The sequence below is a fragment of the Pecten maximus genome, chromosome 15, assembly GCF_902652985.1.
Source record: "Pecten maximus chromosome 15, xPecMax1.1, whole genome shotgun sequence".
Lineage (NCBI taxonomy): Eukaryota > Metazoa > Mollusca > Bivalvia > Pectinida > Pectinidae > Pecten > Pecten maximus.
Window position 1 is genome coordinate 28,394,984 of NC_047029.1, and position 23,402 is coordinate 28,418,385.

The following is a 23,402-nucleotide window of genomic DNA, read 5'->3' on the forward strand; positions in this document are numbered from 1 at the left end:
ACCTTCGAGTTATTAGAGAGTTCCATCAAGGGGAGTTCACTGTAATATTATTTCCCAAGAAAATGACAGGAGGTACTCATCTGTAAGTAACTGCTTAAGTAGGATATTTTTTCACAGGTGATCGTGTTTATTTACTTCTAATTCTACTGTTTTCTGATGAGCTTCACGCCAACTTTATTCCTTGCTATTTTTCCTTTTCTATCGTTTGAATGACTGTTGCGTAACACACAGCTGGTGGCTGTCACTAAAATACGTATCTTCACGCTAGGAACGTTTTTATATAACAGTTCAGTTGTCACGGATGATTTATACTCAACTTCAAGATGTGTCATCCATTTTTTAACACGTTGCAAAGACCCAGATTGAACATGAAAAATGAAAAAAAGGCCACTTCATGGGCTTTATTTATTCAAGTTGTAGCTTATTAACTTTAGGAAGAAGTAATGAAAAGTACCCAGCCCGCTCTGAGACTCGAACCAGCGACCTCTCGCTCTCAAGGCAAATATCCTACCACTAGGTTCCTACCATGCTATGCAGGGATATAGGAAATCCCTGTTAGCCTCAGTGAGACAGCATATCATTTAGCAAAAGAACTAACGGTAAATACTTAATTTGTATCCCTTTGATGTCCCCAGGGCTTTTCTGTTTTCATTTTAAAGCCAAATCCCCAAAATTTGCAGTTTACTCCTGAAAAAACCTTTCCCAATTCACCAATTTTCTTCCCAAAATGAGACAAAAAGGCCCCATTCCAAACCAGTAAGAAAAAGCCCTGGTCCCACACAGCTGCTCAGCGACTCTCATCAAGCAAAATGATTGCTGATTGGTTGACCACGTCAATTGGATTGTTTTTCCATGGACGTACATACATGTATGTCACAGGTTTTTCGTAACTAATAACTACACAGTGATTTATATTATTTTTTCGGATAATATCATTAATGACTGATCGATTATCCCAAGGGAGAGAGTATACCTAAGGAAAACTTAAGTGTTCTCAAACATAATTTTTTTAAAGGCAAGGTCCTACCCATCTTATTTCCTTCAAACCTCTTTCATTTTTTAAGATAGTGTAATTATAATATTGTTACTGTTTGTTAAAGGTCAAGATATCTATGATGCCAATTGAAACGAGCTAAATAGAATCCAAGATTTTTTCAAATCATGATGAAGATGCTACATTAATTATGGGGTTTGCGGTGGTCGATTGGTTAAGGTGTCCTGACACCTTTGGGTGTGGGGCCGTTGCCAGGTACTGACCGTAGGCCGGTGGTTTTTTCTCTGCGTACTCTGGCTTTCCTCCACCTCCAAAACCTGGTACGTCCTTGATCGAATGACCCTGGCTCTTAAAAGGACGTTAAACATAAACTAACAAACAAACAAACAGCTACATTAATTTTTCTATCGAGAGGGAATTATGTGGTGGGAAATCAGACATATGTTTGTAACTCTTCTCTGTTCATGATTTAAAAAATGAAAAAGAGCAATAAAAACATCCTAAAATGTTATATAGTTGTATGGTAAGACTATTTACAGTTTGTTAAAGATGGTCTATATTTGAACACATACAAAGTCCCCCCAAGTAAGTTATGTGTTTTGTGTCTCACTCTAGAGTGATGTCCCTTGGTTTATAATTAATAATGGATATATTTTAATTGCAGTTTTTGTGTCTGACTGTCTGTCTTAACCAAGTTTGTTCTTTTTTCAGAATTTCAAGAAAATGAAGTGACTGATCAACATGGATTGACACATCCATCACTTTTAGCATCTGTGGTAATTAAGACATCACTATGGCAACCGCTGGTGACACCACAGACCTAGGAGAAGCTTTAGAAACAGCTAGTTATGGTAGTTTAGATGATGCTGTTGACGTGAAAGATGAAGACTCCAAAGGGAGACAATCATTTGCTACACATGAAGTAAAGGGATGGGAATCAACATGACGGCACTGCTTCCTATTTCAGTAACAAGGATACAAGTGCCCAAACCAACCAGCGGGGTGAGTATTTACATATCTGATGTAAAAATGGATGAAGCCAAATAAATGTTTATGTATGCTTTCTAATTCCATTACCAAGCAGTATGTATATAGAAAAAAAAATTGAAACAATATCTTATTACAACAATGTTTTATTCCATAGTTTACAAATTGTACACAACTGAAAAAGTCAATGCCAACTGTTCATGTATTGTATTTTGTTGATCAGGTAAAAATGATTTGTCTACTCATATCTCATTATTGATCATGTGTAAATGTCCATGAAATAATGTTGTATTGGTATTTTAAGAGAAGAGTTCATGTAAGGTTATAGCTTGTTTTCCAACCCCATTGATGGCTATAATTGTTTAGTGATGTAGTGTGTAAAGTTGATCCAGTAATAAACTGAGGAGGGCAATACTCGCTTAAAGTAGGAGATGAGCTAGCCCGAGTTTCCTCTGGCCCTGACACCATGTCTTGTGTAGGGTGCCCTGACACCATGTCTTGTGTAGGGTGCCCTGACACCATGTCTTGTGTAGGGTGCCCTGACACCATGTCTTGTATAGGGCGCCCTATATGGTGTCAGGGCCAGAAGAAACTCGGGCTAGAGACGAGCCTATCACAGGACAAAGAATAGAATTTTTACTGAACTGCAATAGCATGGATGGGCTTTCCTCTTACAAGGGACTAAATTTATGTTGTTGTTTTTTTTACAGGAGATGTTCAGTTTCAGAAAGCTTTGGGCATTTACTGGTCCTGGTTTCCTGATGAGTATAGCCTACCTTGACCCTGGAAATATTGAGTCTGATCTTCAGGCTGGATCTGTAGCAGGATTTAGGGTGAGTCTTTATTGTTAAGTGGATCTTTTGATAAGAATTAGCATTGTTAGCTCACCTGCCCGAAGGGCAGGTGAGCTTATGCCGTGGCGTGGCGTCCGTCGTCCGTCCAGCCATCCGGCCGTCCATCCGGCGTCAACTTTTCCATTCAAGCAACTTCTTCTCAATAACCAAAAGGCCCAGAGACCTAATATTGGGCCTGTAGCATGCTGGGGTGAAGGGCTACCAAGTTTGTTCAAATGAATAACGTTGACCTTCATTCAAGGTCACAGGGGTCAAAAAGGCTAAAATCTTAAAACGACTTCTTCTCAATAACCAAGAGTCCCAGGGAGTTGATATTAATTCTGTAGCATGCTGGGGTGAAGGGCTACCAAGTTTGTTCAAATGAATGACCTTGACTTTCATTCAAGGTCACAGGGGTCAAATATGCTAAAAAAAAATTAAACGACTTCTTCTAAATAGCCAAAAGACCCAGGGACTTGATATTGGGTCTGAAGCATGCTGGGGTGAAGGGCTACCAAGTTTGTTCAAATGAATGACCTTGACCTTCATTCAAGGTCACAGGAGTCAAAAAGGCTAAAATCTTTAAACGACTTCTCAATAACCAACAGATCCAGAGACCTAATATTTGGCCTGCAGCATGCTAGGGTGAAGGGCTCCCAAGTTTGTTCAAATGAATGACCTTGACCTTCATTCAATGTCACAGGGACCAAACAGGCTAAAATCTTGAAACGACTTCTTCTCAATAACCAAGAGTCCCAGGGAGTTGATATTGGGTTTGTAGCATGCTGCGGTAAAGGGCTACCAAATTTGTTCAAATGAATGACTTTGACCTTCATTCAAGGTCACAGGAGTCAAAAAGGCTAAAAAATTTAAACGACTTCTTCTCAATAACCAACAGTCCCAGAGACCTAATATTTGGCCTGTAGCATGCTGGGGTGAAGGGCTCCCAAGTTTGTTCAAATGAATGACCTTGACCTTCATTCAAGGTCACTGGAGTCAAAAAGGCTAACATTTTACAACGACTTCTTCTCAATAACCAAGAGTCCCAGGGAGTTTATATTGGGTCTGTAGCATGCTGCAGTAAAGGGTTACCAAGTTTGTTCAATTGAATGACCTTGACCTTCATTCAAGGTCACAGCGGTCAAAAAGGCTAAAAATTTTAACAACTTCTTCTCAATTACCAACAGTCCCAGAGACCTAATATTTGGCCTGTAGCATGCTGGGGTAAAGGGCTACCAAGTTTGTTGAAATGAATGACCTTGACCTTCATTCAAGGTCACAGGAGTCAAAAAGGCTAAAATGTTGAAACGACTTCTTCTCAATAACCAAGAGTCCCATGGAGTTAATATTGGGTCTGTAGCATGCTGGGGTAAAGGGCTCCCAAGTTTGTTCAAATGAATGACCCTGACTTGCATTCAAGGTCACGTCGATCAAGTATGCTTAAATCTTTGAATGACTTTTAGTGAAAAGCCAAAGTGCAGAGAGACATTATTATATTGGTCCTGTAGCATGCTTTCAAATAACTGCAGGATCCATATATGAAAAGATCACTGCATTGCAGGTGAGCGATTTGGGCCCATTGGGCCCTTGTTCAATGAAATAAGGATAGACCTGAAGGTTATTTTATTTTATGATCTGGCATACCTAGACAAAGATTCAAGGCTGTAAGTAACTGCAAGTCCGATGAGATTTATGTCTGAAATGATACATTTTCAAATAGACACACCTGTTAAACTGCATACACAAAATAGCTTGAATTTGTGAGTGTTACCTGGTACATATAGAATATACAAAGCATAATATTGCATTAATTAATGAAGTTCTTACATTTACTGGACATTGTTTACAGTTGCTATGGGTACAGACATTGTTTACAGTAGCTATGGATACAGACATTGTGTACAGTTGCTATGGGTACTGACATTGTGTACAGTTGCTATGGGTACAGACATTGTTTACAGTTTCTATGGATACAGACATTGTGTACAGTTGCTATGGGTACTGACATTGTTTACAGTTTCTATGCATACAGACATTGTGTACAGTTGCTATGGGTACAGACATTGTTTACAGTTGCTATGGCTACAGACATCGTTTACCGCTGCTATGGGTGCAAACATTGTGTACAGTTGCTATGGGTACTGACATTGTTTACAGTTACTACATGTATATACTTACTGTCATTATTTACAGTTGCTATGGATACTTATGTCAGCCACAATCTTGGGTCTCCTCATGCAGCGTCTATCTGCCAGACTTGGTGTTGTTACAGGAATGCATCTGGCTGAAATCTGCTACACACAATATCCCAAGGTTCCGCGCCTTGTCCTTTGGATCATGGTGGAGATAGCCATCATTGGTGAGGCATTCTGGGATAGCTCTATCATACACTTGAATATTTCTGTAAATCTATAAACTAGTATTGCCAACTCACTCGATTTCACCAGGTCAATCCAATATTGGCAGATCGTAATATTATCATGACCTGCTCAAATCACTTGATGTTTCATTACTGTATTGACCCAACAGTAAACCCAGGGGGTCAACACACACCTCTGGTTCAAAGTTTGTGGATGAGCTTATTACAAGTCATTGAATTATATTTGTTTGTTCTAATTAATGAACTTCTATAGATAGGGTGGGTGTATTAGCAAGCAGGGGATTATGGCTGTAAAAGACAGTTCATAATTCTGTAAAAACTTTTGTATATATATTTTTCAGGATCTGATATGCAGGAGGTTATCGGAACAGCTATAGCCTTCTATCTCTTGTCAGACGGAAAGTGAGTACTTCAGTATCAGTTAGAGACGAAAACTTTATATAAGAATTTAGAATAGGGATAATACACTATTGTTTTCATTAAGTATTTACCTGGTATCTGCCTATCCTAATAAATCCTTGATGAAAATTATGAAAACTTGGCAAGGGTGCATGTAATTTAACCAGGGTTATAAACAGTGGTTGCTGTGGTGGGCCTGAAATGGGTTGATTTAAGTCGCATGTAACTAACATACTAGGTACAGAATCAATCACCAGCTGTAAAAATATATTAAGTATTGGATGAGAAAGCTGACATATCAATTTGTCAAATAGAAAAATAAATAATTCTGATTTAAATTAAGTTTGAAACAAATTGACACTGTCATATGAGATGAGGTTTAATTGGTTTATGAAATTGTAATAAAGAATTTATAGATAATTAATATTGATGATGAAGTGTTGTATAGGGAGCGATGAGGTTTGATGAAACAATCTGGTTCTCTGTTTACAGAATCCCTCTGTATGCAGGAGTGATCATCACCATTGCTGACACCTTTACATTTTTATTGCTTGATAAATATGGACTACGGAAGCTGGAGGCTTTTTTTGGCTTTCTCATCACAGCCATGGCCATCACATTTGGTTACCAGGTAATATATTATTCTTTAAAAACCAGGTAAAGTTTTCTTCCTTTGTTGCTGAATAAAATTTTCTTCCATCACAAAGTAATTAAGATTTCTTCCTTGGTGGTTTCAAGGTAAATATTTCTTCCATTAGATCCTTTGTAGCCTGGTAATTGGTAACTTTCCTTGTCTACAAGGTAAAATCTCATTCATTGGTTAACAGGAAAAATCTGGTTTAATGGTTTTCCAGGTAAAATAGTATTCCTTGGTTTCCAGGGAAAATTCTATTCCTTTGTTTCCTGATTAAATTTTCTTTTTGTTTGAATCAACTTACGAGTATTGAAATATGGGTTTCCATAGATGGTATTGTGTAAAACGTGTATCTATTCATGGACAGTGTTAAAATAAATGTAAATATAATGTCTGGTCAAATGAAGGGTGCAAATTAGTTGTTATGATGATGATAAAATGTTGATTTTTGATAGTATGTGATCGTAAAACCTGACCAAGGCGAGGTAATCAAGGGACTTTTTGTACCATACTGCGATGGATGTGGGCCAAAACAGATCCTTCAAGCTGTCGGCATCATAGGTGCTATTATAATGCCTCATAATATATACCTACACTCCGCTCTTGTCAAGGTAAGTTTATTTTACATTTCTTAACTCAGCTCTTGTAGAGGTAGATGATGATATTGTAGGATATTGTAACAAATATCTACACATGAGTTTGTCAATTAAAGGATAATTACATTATACAGAACCTGTCAGTTCACTGAAACTAAAAAAATTCTGAAATTTTATAAATATATAGTCTGACCAGAGTGACTTGTCGTGTTGAACTTTGAATACCATACTGATAAAGATGAGTTGATATTTATATAGGGAAAATAAGTATTTATTAAATATGTTAAATATTTATCCTCCAAGATATGCAGGGGTGGGCTTATTACCAGACATGGGCTGTGTTTCTAAAGTGCCATTTAATAAGTCTGTAGTTGCAGCCAACCAGCCTAACTAAGTGAGGTTGAACAAATGTACATACTTGAAGATGAAATCACTTTCACAGTTTCAACTTACTGCAAAACTCAAAATAACAAAAATAGTTGCTGTGTGTTCAGTGTTTTAATATTCTTTCATGTAATTTGTTTTTAGTCGAGGGAAGTTGACAAGACGGACAAACAGGAAGTGAAGGAGGCCAATAAGTATTTCTTCATCGAGGCGGCCATCGCACTATTTGTGTCATTCATCATTAACTTGTTTGTGACTGCAGTATTTGCTGAGGGTTTTAATGTACAAAATTCGACAGAGGTGGTAAGAAATAATTTCACGATATTCAACATTTTTTATTGCATTGTGAATTTACAATTATTTCGCAGAAATGATAAAGGATGTTCATACGATAAAAAAATTAGTGAAATACACTTCAAAGATTAAAATACACTTCAGTATGAATTTTTCAGTGTGATTTTATGTAACTTTACTTTAAATGTAATTACTGGGAGTAAAGATAAAATAAGAAATAAGACTACAAAATTTTTTGCTCATAATTCTACATTGGCCAGATTGCAGTTGGGTTTGTTTGAAGTGGTGGCTTTTCCAGTTAGACAAATTCTATCATAAAAATAGTACTGTTAACAGTTCTGACATTAAGTTATTAGGCAAGAAATTCCCATGGGACATTTAATCAAAATTTATCAGTTGAGACAAATAATCTGTGTGAGTACAAAGCTGATTAAAATTTAATTCAGTCCATAAAATTATAAATTTCATTTTCCTTCCTTAGTATTCCAACTGTTTGCTCAATGACATCCCACATGCGGATGTGTTCAATGTAAGTATATATTGAATTTGTTTTAAGTATTTAAACTGCCTGTAATTATTAGATGTTACATATTTTCCTATTAAATAGATTTCAGCTGAAATGAAAATTACTCAATCTTGGAAGTTTTATTAGAAAATGAACTGTTCAAACACCAAGTTCCAAAAGTGTATCAGCTTTCCTATTAAATGTGTTTTAGACTTCATCACTTGACGTGGACATCTTCAAAGGGGTAAGTAAGCTAAAAAGAACTTTCAAAATAATTTATCTTTGGTATTTTTTCATGAGATGATAATTTCAATAAATTCAAATTTTAATGGGGACGGTGATTTTGATAAACTTTTGATTGGTACAAATTGATGTTCCATGGTTAAACCCACCGCTGTTTCAGTCAAATTTTATTTGTTGGCCCCAGGGCTTGTTACAGGATGAATACAGTACAGTAGAGGGAAATGCTGTATCAATTTTGTTCTGTGTCTCTTACAGGGAGTGTTCTTGGGGTGTCAATTTGGACTGGCTGCTATGTATATATGGGCTGTTGGAATTCTAGCTGCTGGACAGAGTTCTACAATGACTGGAACCTACACCGGTCAGTTTGTAATGGAGGTGAGTGTTATATTGCTGGACAGAGTTCTACAATGACCGGAACCTACACGGTCAGTTTGTAATGTAAATAAGTGTTATATTGCTAGACCGAGTTCTACAATGACCGGCATCTTCACCGGTCAGTTTGTAATGGATGTAAGTGTTATATTGCTAAACAGAGTTCTACAATGACCGGAACCTACACCGGTCAGTTTGTAATGGAGGTGAGTGTTATATTACTGGACAAAAATCTACAATGACTGGAACCTACACCGGTCAGTTTGTAATGGGGTGAGTGTTATATTGCTGGACAGAGTTCTACAATGACCGGAACCTACACGGTCAGTTTGTAATGGAAATAAGTGTTATATTGCTAGACCGAGTTCTACAATGACCGGCATCTTCACCGGTCAGTTTGTAATGGATGTAAGTGTTATATTGGTAAACAGAGTTCTACAATGACTGGAACCTACACCGGTCAGTTTGTAATGGAGGTGAGTGTTATATTACTGGACAAAAATCTTCAATGACTTGAACCTACACTGGTCAGTTTGTAATGGAGAAGAGTATTATAAAAGTTCTACAATGACAGGCATATATATTGGTCAGTTTTGATTGGACTGGGAAAATTTTGTTAGCATTTTGCTTAAGATTTGAATTAAGAATGAGGGCCATTCCATTAAAATATCTACCTGACCCCAAAACTCTCAGGGATTTCTTTCTTATAAGTTCTAGTAGTTTATTAAATAAATTGCATGGGTGGTACCTCTTAACAAAACCTGAAGTCCTGGATTGGGATAGAGGTTTTACTGGAATTGTCTTAAAGATTAATACATTAATTTAGTGATAATTAAACAGCCAGAATATCTCTACTTATAGAAAAATAGAATAGGTCTTATGATGGCACCTTGTTGGATTTGGCTGTAAACATTTTGTTATAATCCTCAAAGATGAAAAGTCAAATTGACATGGGGTCATCAGTTTATATGAAACCTATGTATCATAACTGCTCTTTTGGTGCAACTTAACAAGACCTGATTACTACAGTGGACATAACAACATGAAGACTAACCCATGTCATCTGTAGTGTTGAGGCCAAATATTTATTGAATATTCAATAAAACTCAGAGTAGATAAACCATAAAAATGGCCACTGAGGCAGCTATGTTTAAAATCCTATTTATAAAGAAAAATTTATGTAACATGTAGATATCTAATAAAGATAATGAAAAAATTAAAACAGAAAAGTGTGAATAATTTTTCAATCTAGTAAAATGTTGTGATCTTGATCGATAATTTAAGAAAATTCTGGGGGAATAACAACATACCTACATGCAAAGAATTTGTGGCCAGGGATAGATATAAAATTGAAATATAAATGACCTTATTATATAAATTTTGTATAGTTCTCCCTATTCATATGCATTCTCATTTCATTTCAGGGATTTTTGAATCTAAAATGGAAGCGTTGGCAGAGAGTTCTGCTGACACGAAGCATTGCAATTTTGCCGACAATTCTCGTTGCTGTGTTCTCTGGTATCAACGACCTGACTCGGATGAATGATCTTTTGAATGTTTTGATGAGCCTACAGCTTCCGTTTGCTCTCATTCCAATTCTGTCTTTCACCAGTGCAACCTTCATAATGGGAGAATTTGTTAACGGAATGTAAGTTTAAAAGACTGAGAACAAACTTGGTCAATAATGTATACCATATAGAGGGGGCAGCAATAGCTCAGTCGGTAAGAGCACCAGCCACATAATCTCAGGTGAAGGTCGGGTACTTGGTTCGACGCTCCCAACCCATGTCTGTATATCTCAGGAAGCTGAGAAACAAGCCAGTCTGTGCTATCATGGTTGTGTCCATGGACAACACACTTAACCCTAATTACTTTGGATGGCATGTCATGTGCCTCCCATATGTTGCTCAGTGAGGTAGTCACCAACTACTACACGGAAACCCCGTATTAAAAGTGACCCTGGCTGGTGATGAATCAAGCAGACAAAAAGTATACCATAAAATATTTTAAAATGTTACACATGCTTCTTTAATGTTTTTGTGCTTGTACAAACTTCCATGAATAAGCTCAATATATAGATCATTAAGATCATTTATTAGCTCACCTGCCCGAAGGGCAAGTGAGCTTATGCCGTGGCGCGGCGTCCGTCGTCTGTCCGTCGTCCGGCCGTCCGTCCGGCGTCAACTTTTCCATTCAAGCAACTTCTTCTCAATAACCAAAAGGCCCAGAGACCTAATATTGGGCCTGTAGCATGCTGGGGTGAAGGGCTACCAAGTTTGTTCAAATGAATAACGTTGACCTTCATTCAAGGTCACAGGGGTCAAAAAGGCTAAAATCTTTAAACGACTTCTTCTCAATAACCAAGAGTCCCAGGGAGTTGATATTGGGTCTGTAGCATGCTTGGGTGAAGGGCTACCAAGTTTGTTCAAATGAATGACCTTGACTTTCATTCAAGGTTACAGGGGTCAAATATGCTAAAAAAAAAATAAACGACTTCTTCTAAATAGCCAAAAGACCCAGGGACTTGATATTGGGTCTGTAGCATGCTGGGGTGAAGGGCTACCAAGTTTGTTCAAATGAATGACCTTGACCTTCATTCAAGGTCACAGGAGTCAAAAAGGCTAAAATCTTTAAACGACTTCTTCTCAATAACCAAGAGTCCCAGGGAGTTGATATTGGGTCTGTAGCATGCTGGGGTACAGGGCTACCAAGTTTGTTCAAATGAATGACCTTGACCTTCATTCAAGGTCACAGGAGTCAAAAAGGCTAAAATCTTTAAACAACTTCTTCTCAATAACCAACAGATCCATAGACCTAATATTTGACCAGCAGCATGCTAGGGTAAAGGGCTCCCAAGTTTGTTCAAATGAATGACCTTGACCTTCATTCAAGGTCACAGGAGTCAAAAAGGCTAAAATCTTTAAACAACTTCTTCTCAATAACCAAGAGGCCCAGGGAGTTGATATTGGGTCTGTAGCATGCTGCGGTAAAGGGCTACCAAATTTGTTCAATTGAATGACCTTGACCTTCATTCAAGGTCACAGGAGTCAAAAAGGCTAAAATCTTTAAACGACTTCTTCTCAATAACCAACAGGCCCAGAGACCTAATATTTGGCCTGTAGCATGCTGGGGTAAAGGGCTACCAAGTTTGTTCAAATGAATGACCTTGACCTTCATTTAAGGTCACAGGAGTCAAAAAGGCTAAAATCTTTAAACGACTTCTTCTCAATAACCAAGAGTCCCAGGGAGTTGATATTGGGTCTGTAAAATGCTGGGGTAAAATGCTACCAATTTTGTTCAATTGAATGACCTTGACCTTCATTCAAGGTCACAGGAGTCAAAAAGGCTAAAATCTTTAAACGACTTCTTCTCAATAACCAAGAGTCCCATGGAGTTAATATTGGGTCTGTAGCATGCTGGAGTGAAGGGCTACCAAGTTTGTTCAAATGAATGACCCTGACTTACATTCAAGGTCATGTCGATCAAGTATGCTTAAATCTTTAAATGACTTTTAGTGAAAAGCCAAAGTGCAGAGAGACATTATATTGGTCCCGTAGCATGCTTTCAAATAACTGCAGGATCCATATATGAAAAGATCACTGCATTGCAGGTGAGCGATTTGGGCCCATTGGGCCCTTGTTTAAAATATAGAAATTTCATTATGTTTAATTCATGCAACTTCAATCATAATTGTTTTATATATTATCTAAATCTTGTTGCAGTCTCATCTGTACATTACGATACATCTGTACATAAAGACACATGTCTCACTTTAACTTACAACACATTTAGCAGACACAAACAGCAAGGATTATTTAGAAATAAATTTATCAGAGAGGCCAATGTGGAATCCTTAACCTATTTTTGAAGATTGACTGTCACGGGAAGGTCTAATGATGGTTCTTTGATTGGTGTTTCAGAGTCATGAGAGTAATCGCCAGCCTTCTGACTTTGACCGTTATAGCTATCAATATCTACTTCGTTGTTGTGTATGTTCAAGACCTGCCTCATCATTGGTGGATCTTCCTCTCCATTGCCATCATCGTCTTCCTTTATCTGCTTTTTGTCCTCTATCTGGTAAGTTTGGACTCAAAATTATGAAACACAGCACAAACAAGATCAAATGCATTAATTTTATCGACATTGTCAGTTTTATAGAAAAATATCAATCAAGGATTTTGGCCAAGGTAATACAGTGGTCCCCCTCTTATGAGACCACCCTATGGGACAGGCATCTGATGGTCTTATAATGGCGGTGGCCTTTGTTGAGAGTTTTGTCATCTGAGTGATGTCAATGAGGTCAATGATCACACAAGTTAGTACATATTACTTTATATATATAGACAATTCATTATGTTAAGTTAAAACATGTTTTCAATCTTCTTTTTTGTTTACTTTCAGTAATGTTCTGAATTTGGTTTACTTGTTATATGTGTAAATTATTACACAAAATGAAAGTGTAACATTATATCTCGAATAATTAGCAAAAAAACGTAAATAGTTACACTTGAGTGCGGGATACACAAAATCACTCCCTATATGTTAATATCTAGTGTACGGTGTCACAGTGTCACTGTTTCAACACCAGGCTATTGTGACAATGTCGTTGTAGATTAAGAGACATGTCACCCTATATATCTGAACTGTTTTTTTACAGACGTGGTTTTGTTTAGTTATAATGGGATGTGACTTTTTACTGAAGATTCCGGTAAGTGGCAGTTTTGATTTTGAATAGTTTTTGTATTTATTTGTATACATTAAATTATTATACATTAATATGTGTGCATTAAATTTTCCCACAAAATCAAATAAAACTATCATGAAAATTAATCATGTTCCAGTATTGTATCCAGTTTTACACTATTCTCATCTTAATACATTCTTGAGATATTTTGATCCATCATTTATCTTTTCCTGTAATCTCCATGTCTGAGTGAGGGGCTATAGGTGGTGGATAGATTAGCACTTATACATATACATGTATATGCATGTTGTAGTATCTTCAAAACGAAATATAGCAGGTGAATTATATTCTCTAATGTAGAGGCTGATTTATCAATGGTACACTTTACAATTTTGATAAGCAAGGGAGGTCACTCTATTCTTGTATTACTGGTGCTATTGTTATCTATTGGTAAATTGATGTTTGTTCTAAATTGTATATATCCTGTATTTTAGTCCAGTGTGCCATCATTTAACTTTAACTAGTAGGTTGGAATGGGCTAATTGTGAGAATGAAATGCCATGGTGCAACATTCATTGTCCGTCAATCTGTTTCCCATTAACTTTTCATTGGATCACTACTGGTCACGAACAAGTGAATGGAATTTGACCAAATTTGATCAGATCCAGCCTTGGGGGGAAGGGAAACAGACTTTGTTTAAATAGTGACTCTTCCCCTTCTGGGGCTGGAGAGGCAGTTTCCAATAGGGGAAATAGTGATAAGTTGTTGAAATCACTAAAAGTCATAAAGGACTGAATGAATTTTGACTATGTTTGGTCAGAAGCAATTTTTGGAGGAAGGGGAACAAATTTTGCATAAATAATTACTCTTGGCTCTCAGGAGCCAGAAAAGAGGGGCCCAATAGGGGAAATAGAGGTACATGAAGTATTTCCTTTAAATGGCTACTAGCGGTTTTCAATGATCACTGAAATATCCCAGTGAGCGATGCAGACCCCTTTGGCCTCTTGTTACTGTACTGTAATGTAAAGACAGGAGTTTTTAGTGGGACATATACAATATTAATATTGATGACATTGTTATTTCTATAGCTGACACGGCCACTGGTCGGACGGTCTGCACATAACCCATACAGTCTCGCTGGCGACATCCACTCAACTGAACAAATGTAATCCCCAGCCTAATTTTCTGACAATATACATTTATCTGACCAACTGTTATTGTGTGACAATTATCAATTACAATATTTTACACTATAAATGTTTAGTTGAAACAAAATGAGAGATATGTGTTGAATTTGTTTTGGGTATACTGAACATGATTCCATTGAAATATTTGAATACTTTGGTTGAAGTCTAAAAATAATGAAATGTTTCTTCTTACTTAAATAAGTATAATAGAATATCATTAGTTTTTTGGCCTTATGGTATGGCAGCTATAAAAATTGAAAGTAAATCATCAAATTCAAATTATTACTCTCAGTTGAATTGAATTGGATTTTTTCCCCAACTTATGACACATTTGGAACATTTGTTTTTTTTTGTGTTGAGCTACCATTTCGGGTTGATGTATTTTTTCAAGAGGTAACTGTCTTATAATATTTTTGATACTTTTTTTTACTTTTTTATAAACTTATAGAAATATGTTATACCTTACTAAAAATAAGTTGAACCTGGTAATTATTTCTGAATATTTTGAGATTCTGCATATTTTCAACATTTGGAAATCGTTATTTTTGTATTGAATATTGGCAATTCAGAAGTACATGTAAATATTTTTCTTATAAAGATCTGTGGATATTGCAATTTATAATCATTATATAGAACGTAAAGATCTTTGTTTGAGCAAAGGTCATATGACAATGTCTTTGTCAGAGAGGGTCATATCATGTTTTTGTGACAGCAAAGGTCATATGACATTGTCTTCGTCGGAGAGGGTCATATATGATGTTTTTGTGACAGCAAACGTCTTTGGACAATGTTTGTGTGACAGTTAAGGTCATTGGACATGTTTTTTGTGATGGCGAAGGTCATTTTGACAAAAAAAATTTGTGGCCAAGGTCATTGGACATCTTTTTGTGACAGTTAAGGTCATTGGACATCTTTTTGTGATGGCGAAGGTCATTGGACATCTTTTTGTGATGGCAAAGGTCATTGGACATTTTTTTGTGATGCGACAGCAAAGGTCATAAGACAATACAGCAAGGAGAGAATAGTGTTCAGGGTATCTATATCAGCCGAGTGTGATTTACCAGTCAGTGGTGGTGGTGGTGATATTGTTATAGATGGAGGTGGTTGTAGTACTAATTTGTTATTGGTATGGATATACACAGTAGCATATTGATATTCTACCTAGTGATATTAGTGATAGCGATATTATTGTGTTCTGCTAATACTTTCTTAACAAATATGCCTTCAATATATTTTAATTTTCATTTCATTAATTATGATATTAAAAAAAGAATATACATGTACCAGGTAGTTTGTATATTTAAATAGATGAATATATATGCAAGGACAGATTCCTTTTTCTTATAGTATATACATATAAATTTTAAAATATGTATTTATGGAAACATAAATATATATGTATATGATTTATAATAAAAGGCTACTTATTGTAGAAATACTCTTTACTTACTTATGTGTGTACGATATTCCTCCAAAGTTTTTTTTTTAAAGAGTACAGAAATATAAAGGGATATTGGGATTTTTAAGGAGACCAATATGATTCGTATACCGATATGTAATTGAGACCAATATGATTCGTATACTGATATGTAATTGAGACCAATATGATTCGTATACTGATATGTAATTGAGACCAATATGATTCGTATACTGATATGTAATTGAGACCAATATGATTCGTATACTGATATGTAATTGAGACCAATATGATTCGTATACTGATATGTAATTGAGACCAATATGATTTGTATACTGATATGTAATTGATAATCTGGATATCTTGATTAAGTTCTGGATTCACTCTAGCTATACCCAGTATACTTGTTCTGCTAATGATATAAGCTTCAAATTAATCAACATAATAATCATCAATATGTATATATACTCTTACTTTACTAACTATACCTTTACTGATACAAAACTAACATAATCCAGGCAATATAGATAATAGATTGAGAAAGACTCTATAAACCTTAATATATTTCAAGGGAAATAACTCTGCAGTATTTTCTCCCCAACTAATGAATTTCTAATTCTGTTATTTTGTTGTTAACTGGAGGTTGTTTACTTTTGCTTGTGTATCATGCTAGAATGTTTGTCAACTAATACAGCTTTAGTTTTAGTTTTCTATCTGAATACTTTACCTGTTGTAGAAAATATCTATAATCTGTACAATAGATAAATGTCTATCTCAATACTTTATTTATCTATTGTAGAAAATTTGTTTATACTGAACAGTAGATAAATGTCATTTCATTAGTTGTAGGATGGCATGACAGGACAAACTAAAATGTTTTGACAATTTTCTTTAAAATAATTAATTAACCAACATCAAATGTGCCTATCTATTTTCTATGGTAATATTTAGGCTTAATATCTATACTTAATTATAGGCAGTGTTATAAATTCATGGTGTTTGTAGCCTTTTGTAAAAAAACAAATTACCAGGTAAATGTGCCCTTGTTCTTTCTGCTGTAATAATTCTTAAGATATGTTTTGGACACTTTTTCATGTAAAAATATTACGTTGAACAAACAGTTAATAGTTTTGGACTGACATGGAACCTTTTTCTGAATATCTTAGAGGTTAACCTCAGGTCCCTTAGGTACCGGCTTGCCATTTTCTTTCAGGTTCATTCTGTTTTTTCGTTTTTGTTTTTTCTGATTTTAAACAGTTATTGTTTTGTAACCATTTGTTGTTGTTGATTCATCATATCTCCCCTTTAATGAAGGAGATCTATTATATAAGTACTGGTTTTTCTTCAAACATTTCTTGTTTGGGCCATAACTTCTAAAAAATATGTTGATGAAAGTTGGAGGATACTTGGATACTCAATGTCGACAGTCAAATAATTGAAAATTACCGTATACAATAATTTCTTGTCTGGGCCATAACTTCTGAAACGTTGAAAATATTGTAATGAACCTTGAAGCATTATATACTTGCATATCCCAAAAGCAATGAGCTGTGCTTTGCCGTTAGGTCAGAGTGACATTGACCTCAAGGTTAATGTTAAATAAATTGCAGATTTTCCAATATTTTCTTGTCAAAGTCATACTTAACTTCTAAACTATTGAAGATAGTAGCATAGTTGCATCCTCTAAAGATGATATGCAGTGCATTGCTGTAGGTTACTGTGACTTTAATCTTTAGGTTAAAGGTCAAAGTGCATATTTATTTTATAATTTGTTATTCGGCAATAACATTTAAACAGTTAAGGATATTCTATTGAAAATTTGTGTACACCTTCAGTCACTCCCCCGACAAAGTATGTAGTAAAGTGCGACCTTACCTACAGGTCAAAGGTCAATTGAGTACAAAAAATCAATGCATAGTAAAGGAGAAGGGGAGACATGCTGAAGCCCTGTTATTTGATTTACTCATAACTGGTGTTGTTTGTTTTATCCGTAACCAGTGTTGATTGCTTCACTCATAATCGGTGTTCTTTGATTTGTTTGTAACCAGTGTTGATTGCTTCACTCGTAATCGTTGTTCTTTGATTTGTTTGTAACCAGTGTTGATTGCTTCACTCGTAATCGGTGTTCTTTGATTTGTTTATAACCAGTGTTTGTTCTTTCACTTGAAGCCTGTGTTGTTTGGTTTACTTGTAACCGATGTTGTTTGATTTCCTCGTAACTGGTGTTTGATTTACTCGTAACCAGTACTGTTTGATTTACTTGTAACCAATGTTCTTTTGATTTATTCCACAGTGTTTGACCTGCCTGTCACCTCTTTATATATTAACACACTCCAATGCTGAGTTGACCGAGAGCACCGAATTAAGCCAGGAAAATCCTGCTACTTTTACAGCTCTACCTTCAAATTAATGATCTGCCGTATTTATCCTGTAATAAGCCCTGGGTGTGCGGCAGCCCATAAACTCTGTCTCAAAGATGAAACAAGGGCCTATTGTAGGTCAATGAAATGGCATGATTTTGAATTTCTTCTGAATGGAATGGACCTACGATGTAGATGGGCTTATTTCAAGATAAATACAGTCTTTTATTAGCACTTTCTCAAGCAGCATGCTTTTTATATAAGAGCTACATGGATATACTCATTTATTGCATTTTTGCCAGTGAAATACAGAAAATTTATCAAACTGATAAAACTTATTTTCACTGCAGAGATGAGCAGTGAAAATGTAGGATTTTGCAGTTAAAATTATAAGTTTTTCGTTTTTGACCAATCAGAGCAAATCTTTGTATTCACCTCATTGAAATTTGTCAATTTTTCCAATCGAAGTGAAGATAGATAAATGAGTTATTTTGCTTTGTTTCTGAAATATTCAGACTAGTCTTAGACAAAATACTCACTGGACGCTAGCTCTTAATGCACAGATTCTCTGTTAACAGCAGAAAAACGCTTAGATTGCATTGATCAGTCTTTTCAAAATGGAGCCGTCAAGTTGACATTGAGTAAGGTCACAAAGTGACGTCATGAATTATGTTGCTGATTCCTGCACTTTTTGACACCATTGATTTTTCAGTGTTTTTAATTTTGTTTTCTTTCTCATGAAAATGCAATGAAAAGTAAATTAAATGGTTTCCCATTCAATATAAAATATATTTCACTCGAACGTATGACAGAATATTTTGATATTTTTGATTCGTGTTTCTCACTTGTGATAATATTGATATTCTGTCATACTCAGGAAAGATATGCTATATTCAATGGGAAACCATTTAATATCCTCTATAGATTTACTGGTATTTAGTTTTGCACCTTGTCACTGGTTTTAAAATGTACCAAATATGGTATTATTTCTTCCACATTTATATAAATTGAAGGAAACATGGTTTCTAAATATACCAGGTAGGTATTGATTGTTTTCCACATTTAAATAGGTTGAAGAAACATATCTGGCTTAAAATCTTGACTGAAGATTCCCATAGTAAATTCATAGTTTATATCGTGGGGTGCTTCATAAAGTTTTTTACCAGCTATCAATCTTTTTATTTATACACAAAAAGATTTTTAGTTAATGTAATGAAATGTAACTTATAATTAAAAATATCAGGATTTTTTTCAAGTCAGAAAATTACCAGTTCATATCCTCCCAAATATTATTAACATATTCAGGGCTTTGTAGATGATGCGGTATGCAAAATAGTGCATGCCAGAATAGATTTAAATGTTGTGAAAAAAATCCAAAATGATTAAATTGCAAAAAGAGTTTACTAACCAAATCATGTGTCTATCTGATAAGTTGCTGACTTGAAAACATCCTGAAATACATGTATTTACAATATCCGTCACCCACCATGACAAAAAGTATGAATGAAAGACAAAAAAAAATTACATTGTAGATACAGTATTTGTATATACTTTATATAAATGTAAAGAAATTATATAATATTGCTTGCTCAAAATTTACTCATATTTAAGTTTTCTTACATTTAAATCTCTCTTTATATAAAAGTGGTATGAATTAAATATGCAGAAATGAAAAATATTCTGAAATATGAAAAACAATTATTAACATTTACCCAGGAAATGTATTAATTAATCAATTCCCTTACTACAGATCTGTCTTCTTGGAGTAAAGTGAATATTGTTTGATGAGCTCAGATTGAACAACATGTTGATATTATATGATTTGATGTTATGGTATTGTCTAAATATAACGAGATTACGCATTGTTGTGATCAGATATGGTTTTCATAGTTTATATATTTCTGTTGTAGATCTGTTGATGAATTGTATATAATAGTTTGTATATTCTCATGAAATGATATTGCTATATATATATACACTGTACATGGAAATATTTTCTACTTTGTATTTTAAAAAAATTATTCATTACATAACTGGCCTGATATAGCATGTCATAAGGTATTGTCATAAATATTGTAATAACACTGATGTGATGTCATAAATACTTTATGATGTCACAATCTGTAAAGTCACCCAGTTGTCTCTGCGGAAAAATGTACCGTCCAACTACAGAGGTTTTTAGATAAATGTTATGATAATCCAAAATAGACTTGAGATCAATATAAAAACTGTTTTTATCTTGATCTTCACTCTTTGTTTGGAAATGTTTATATTCATATCAACTCTATTTTGGATTATTAACTTTCATACAATCCCTTTTGCCCGAGTCAAAATTGCCTGTTTTATGCACACTGTCAGGTCAAAAGTATTTCTGCAAAATTTAATTTTAAAATAATATCATCAAAAATTATGTTGAGAAAATTCATGTACATTGTAGTAAGTAACTTTTGAATTTAATGAATATTAAATGGAATTATGAAAATGAACTTGAGACCAACATCTTTTAGTGTTACAATACTTTTGTTAAAATCAATCCATAAAAAAATTCAGTAAAATTCTTTGAAAAAACACTTAATTGGTAAGATTATATACATGTAGCAGAATTTAATTACAATGTAGATTGTGCAGAAAGACTTTTGACCTGTAACTAGAAATATATTTGATAGTTTTCACTTACATTCTCATAAAAACAAATTATGTGATAAACAGAATCTACATTCTCATAAAAACAAATTATGTGATAAACAGAATCTTACACTCATGGCTATGTAATATGAACTGCCATTCACCTTTACCAAAATACTGAATTATTTTGATTAATTCCATATTGCATAGCCTCTCATTAAAGATCCTCTGTTTGCAAATCTAAGTTGTTGTTTTTTTTGGGGGTTTTTTTCTGAATAAGGAAGAAATCATCTTTATAATGTCAAGACTTTTGAAAATGGGTCTTTGAATTTTTTTTTGAAAGGTGATGGTGATGTATATATGATATAAATATACATGTGTATTTTTGAGAGCTCAAACAATTAATTCATGAATGAATATTACTCAAGATTATTTCCTTTTTTATTTGTTTGATTATTTGTTTATTTTTTTCCCATCAGGAGGATAAAAGTGGTTCGAGATTGCTGTTATTAATACTTTGCCTCTTTTTAAATTTTTATCAAGTCCTTTGTCTTGATGATTTTAAGATTGAACCATCTTTGTGTGATAATGTTTGATAATGCTGAGCTATATTTAATTTTCTGATATATTCACTAATTGTGGTTCGACATAAAAGAAATGCAATGTTAACAAAGATAAATATGGTACTGCCATGTGGAGATGAAACATTAAAATATTTCGCTAAGAATTCACTAGACATACTTCTTTAGAATAATCTAGATGATTATAAAAAAAATTACAATTACTAAATCATCTTGAGCTTTTATTGTATGGCCCTTAAGCGTCTTTCTATCATTCCGTCATAATTTTTTTACTGCTAACATACTCTTTAGTGGGTCCAGATATAAAACTATAATTTAGTATGTAGTAGTATAATGATAATATTCAGGTCAAGATCTTAGTTCGTTCATGGTTAATGTATTTTTTCCATGATGGCCCTTTAGCTGTAAGAATTTTAATCAAAATGTCACAAATATGGTAGGACCGAAATTGACTTGTCTGACTCCAAAGGGAATTTTAAAAATTATTGGAAAAAAGTGTACCAAAAGTGTAGAATCTCTTGTTTATAATGACAGGTGCATTTTTGGGGTTATATTGTATATCTAGAAATTGTTTTAAGATAATGGAATAATTCATCTAGTATGTAATGTGTTCAAAAAGTATTTTTGAAAATTATAAAAATTGTTTATATATGATGTATGTACCCATCTGTAGATATTATATGCTTTGTATATGATTTATTATGTGTAGGAGTTACAACAACGAAGGTTATATTATACAGTTTGTACAAAACATTATCATCATGCTAAGTTATTATAGTTTGACTCTTCAAAATATTTATAGAGTACAAAAACATATTAAACCGTATTAAAATATAATTGAGTGCTAAGTCTCAGTATCATAGAGCATGTAAAATCTGGGGTGCTACAATATAAAGATATCACTTTACAAACTTTGTGTCTACCGAAATATGGTTTACCTTTTCCTTTTTCATCATGGTTTCCCTAGACAAAAACATAAAATAATTGCAACAGGTTTTTTTATCTTCGGCAAATGATTTATTTTTAAATCGGTGAAGATTGCTGTGTTTAAGGGAGATAACTCACAGTGTTATACAACAGATTCTTCTTACCTAGTCTTACAGGAGCTTATTACACTTGGTGCAAAGTTTTTCATATATGTTATTTTGTGAAATAAAGTATATTTTACTGTTTAATGAATTGACTTATTGTTTTAATATTTTTATTAATGTACTTCAGATAGATACTGTACTGTACTTATTCAAGTGTGGGTCAAAAAAGAAAGAGAAGAAAACAAAACAAAACAAGAACATTTTGACCCCTAAACGAAAACATAATTCTAGCTCAATTACAGAATATGAACAATATGTAGATTTATACATTGACCCTTGAAAAAGGTTGTTCCAGTATTTTCTGTATTCAGACCAAATTCAGGTTATGCAATGTTCTCAAAGGAGGTGGTGCATAGGAGGGCTAAATCGGCCCACGGCGATTTTTTTCCCTGAAACATATTTTTGTCAAAAGCATAATATCCCCGATTATGTGGGAGGAATTAATTTCCATTCCTCAATGTATATATTCTTTTTTTGGTGATTTCATTATTTCCCCATCTAACTGCATAAGAAGCTAATGTTTCGACCACTTACTATTATAGAACACATTTTTATTTCCTATTTGTGAAACAAATTCACCCCATTTGTTTAAGGTTTAATTTTGTATATGAATCATCACGCTCCATGACACTAAAATTAAATTTCAGCCTAATTTGATGTCTTCTTTGTGAAAATCATTGTTTTTAACTTTTCATTTAAAGTCTAATACCACAAAGTTATTAATGGAGTACTATCAAAATTTCCGGTTAGAAATAATCTATGGATATTCATAAACATTTAATGAAACAAATTTATTTGGTGAATTACTGGATATGCCAAGATTTTATTATGTTAAA

The 23,402-nt window shown here is 34.3% G+C and overlaps 1 protein-coding gene across 2 annotated transcripts; it reads left to right on the forward strand.

Moving 5' to 3' along the window:
* Nucleotides 1–22: 22 nt before the first annotated feature.
* On the forward strand, nt 23–22,650 carry LOC117344369 (natural resistance-associated macrophage protein 2-like). 2 transcript variants are annotated; one of them, XM_033907119.1, is made up of 16 exons: nt 23–82; nt 1,706–1,996; nt 2,692–2,814; nt 5,008–5,173; nt 5,536–5,596; nt 6,086–6,224; nt 6,683–6,838; nt 7,352–7,510; nt 7,983–8,030; nt 8,218–8,250; nt 8,505–8,624; nt 10,046–10,269; nt 12,542–12,698; nt 13,279–13,329; nt 14,394–14,470; nt 18,203–18,313. In XM_033907119.1, the coding sequence occupies exons 2-16, from the start codon at nt 1,925–1,927 to the stop codon at nt 18,207–18,209; spliced, it is 1,593 nt and encodes a 530-aa protein (XP_033763010.1). In that variant the 5' UTR covers nt 23–82; nt 1,706–1,924; the 3' UTR covers nt 18,210–18,313. The 2 variants fall into 2 exon arrangements, with proteins under 2 accessions (XP_033763010.1, XP_033763009.1); XM_033907118.1 differs by lacking the exon at nt 14,394–14,470 and having other exon boundaries at nt 18,203–22,650.
* The last annotated feature ends 752 nt before the right edge of the window (nt 22,651–23,402 follow it).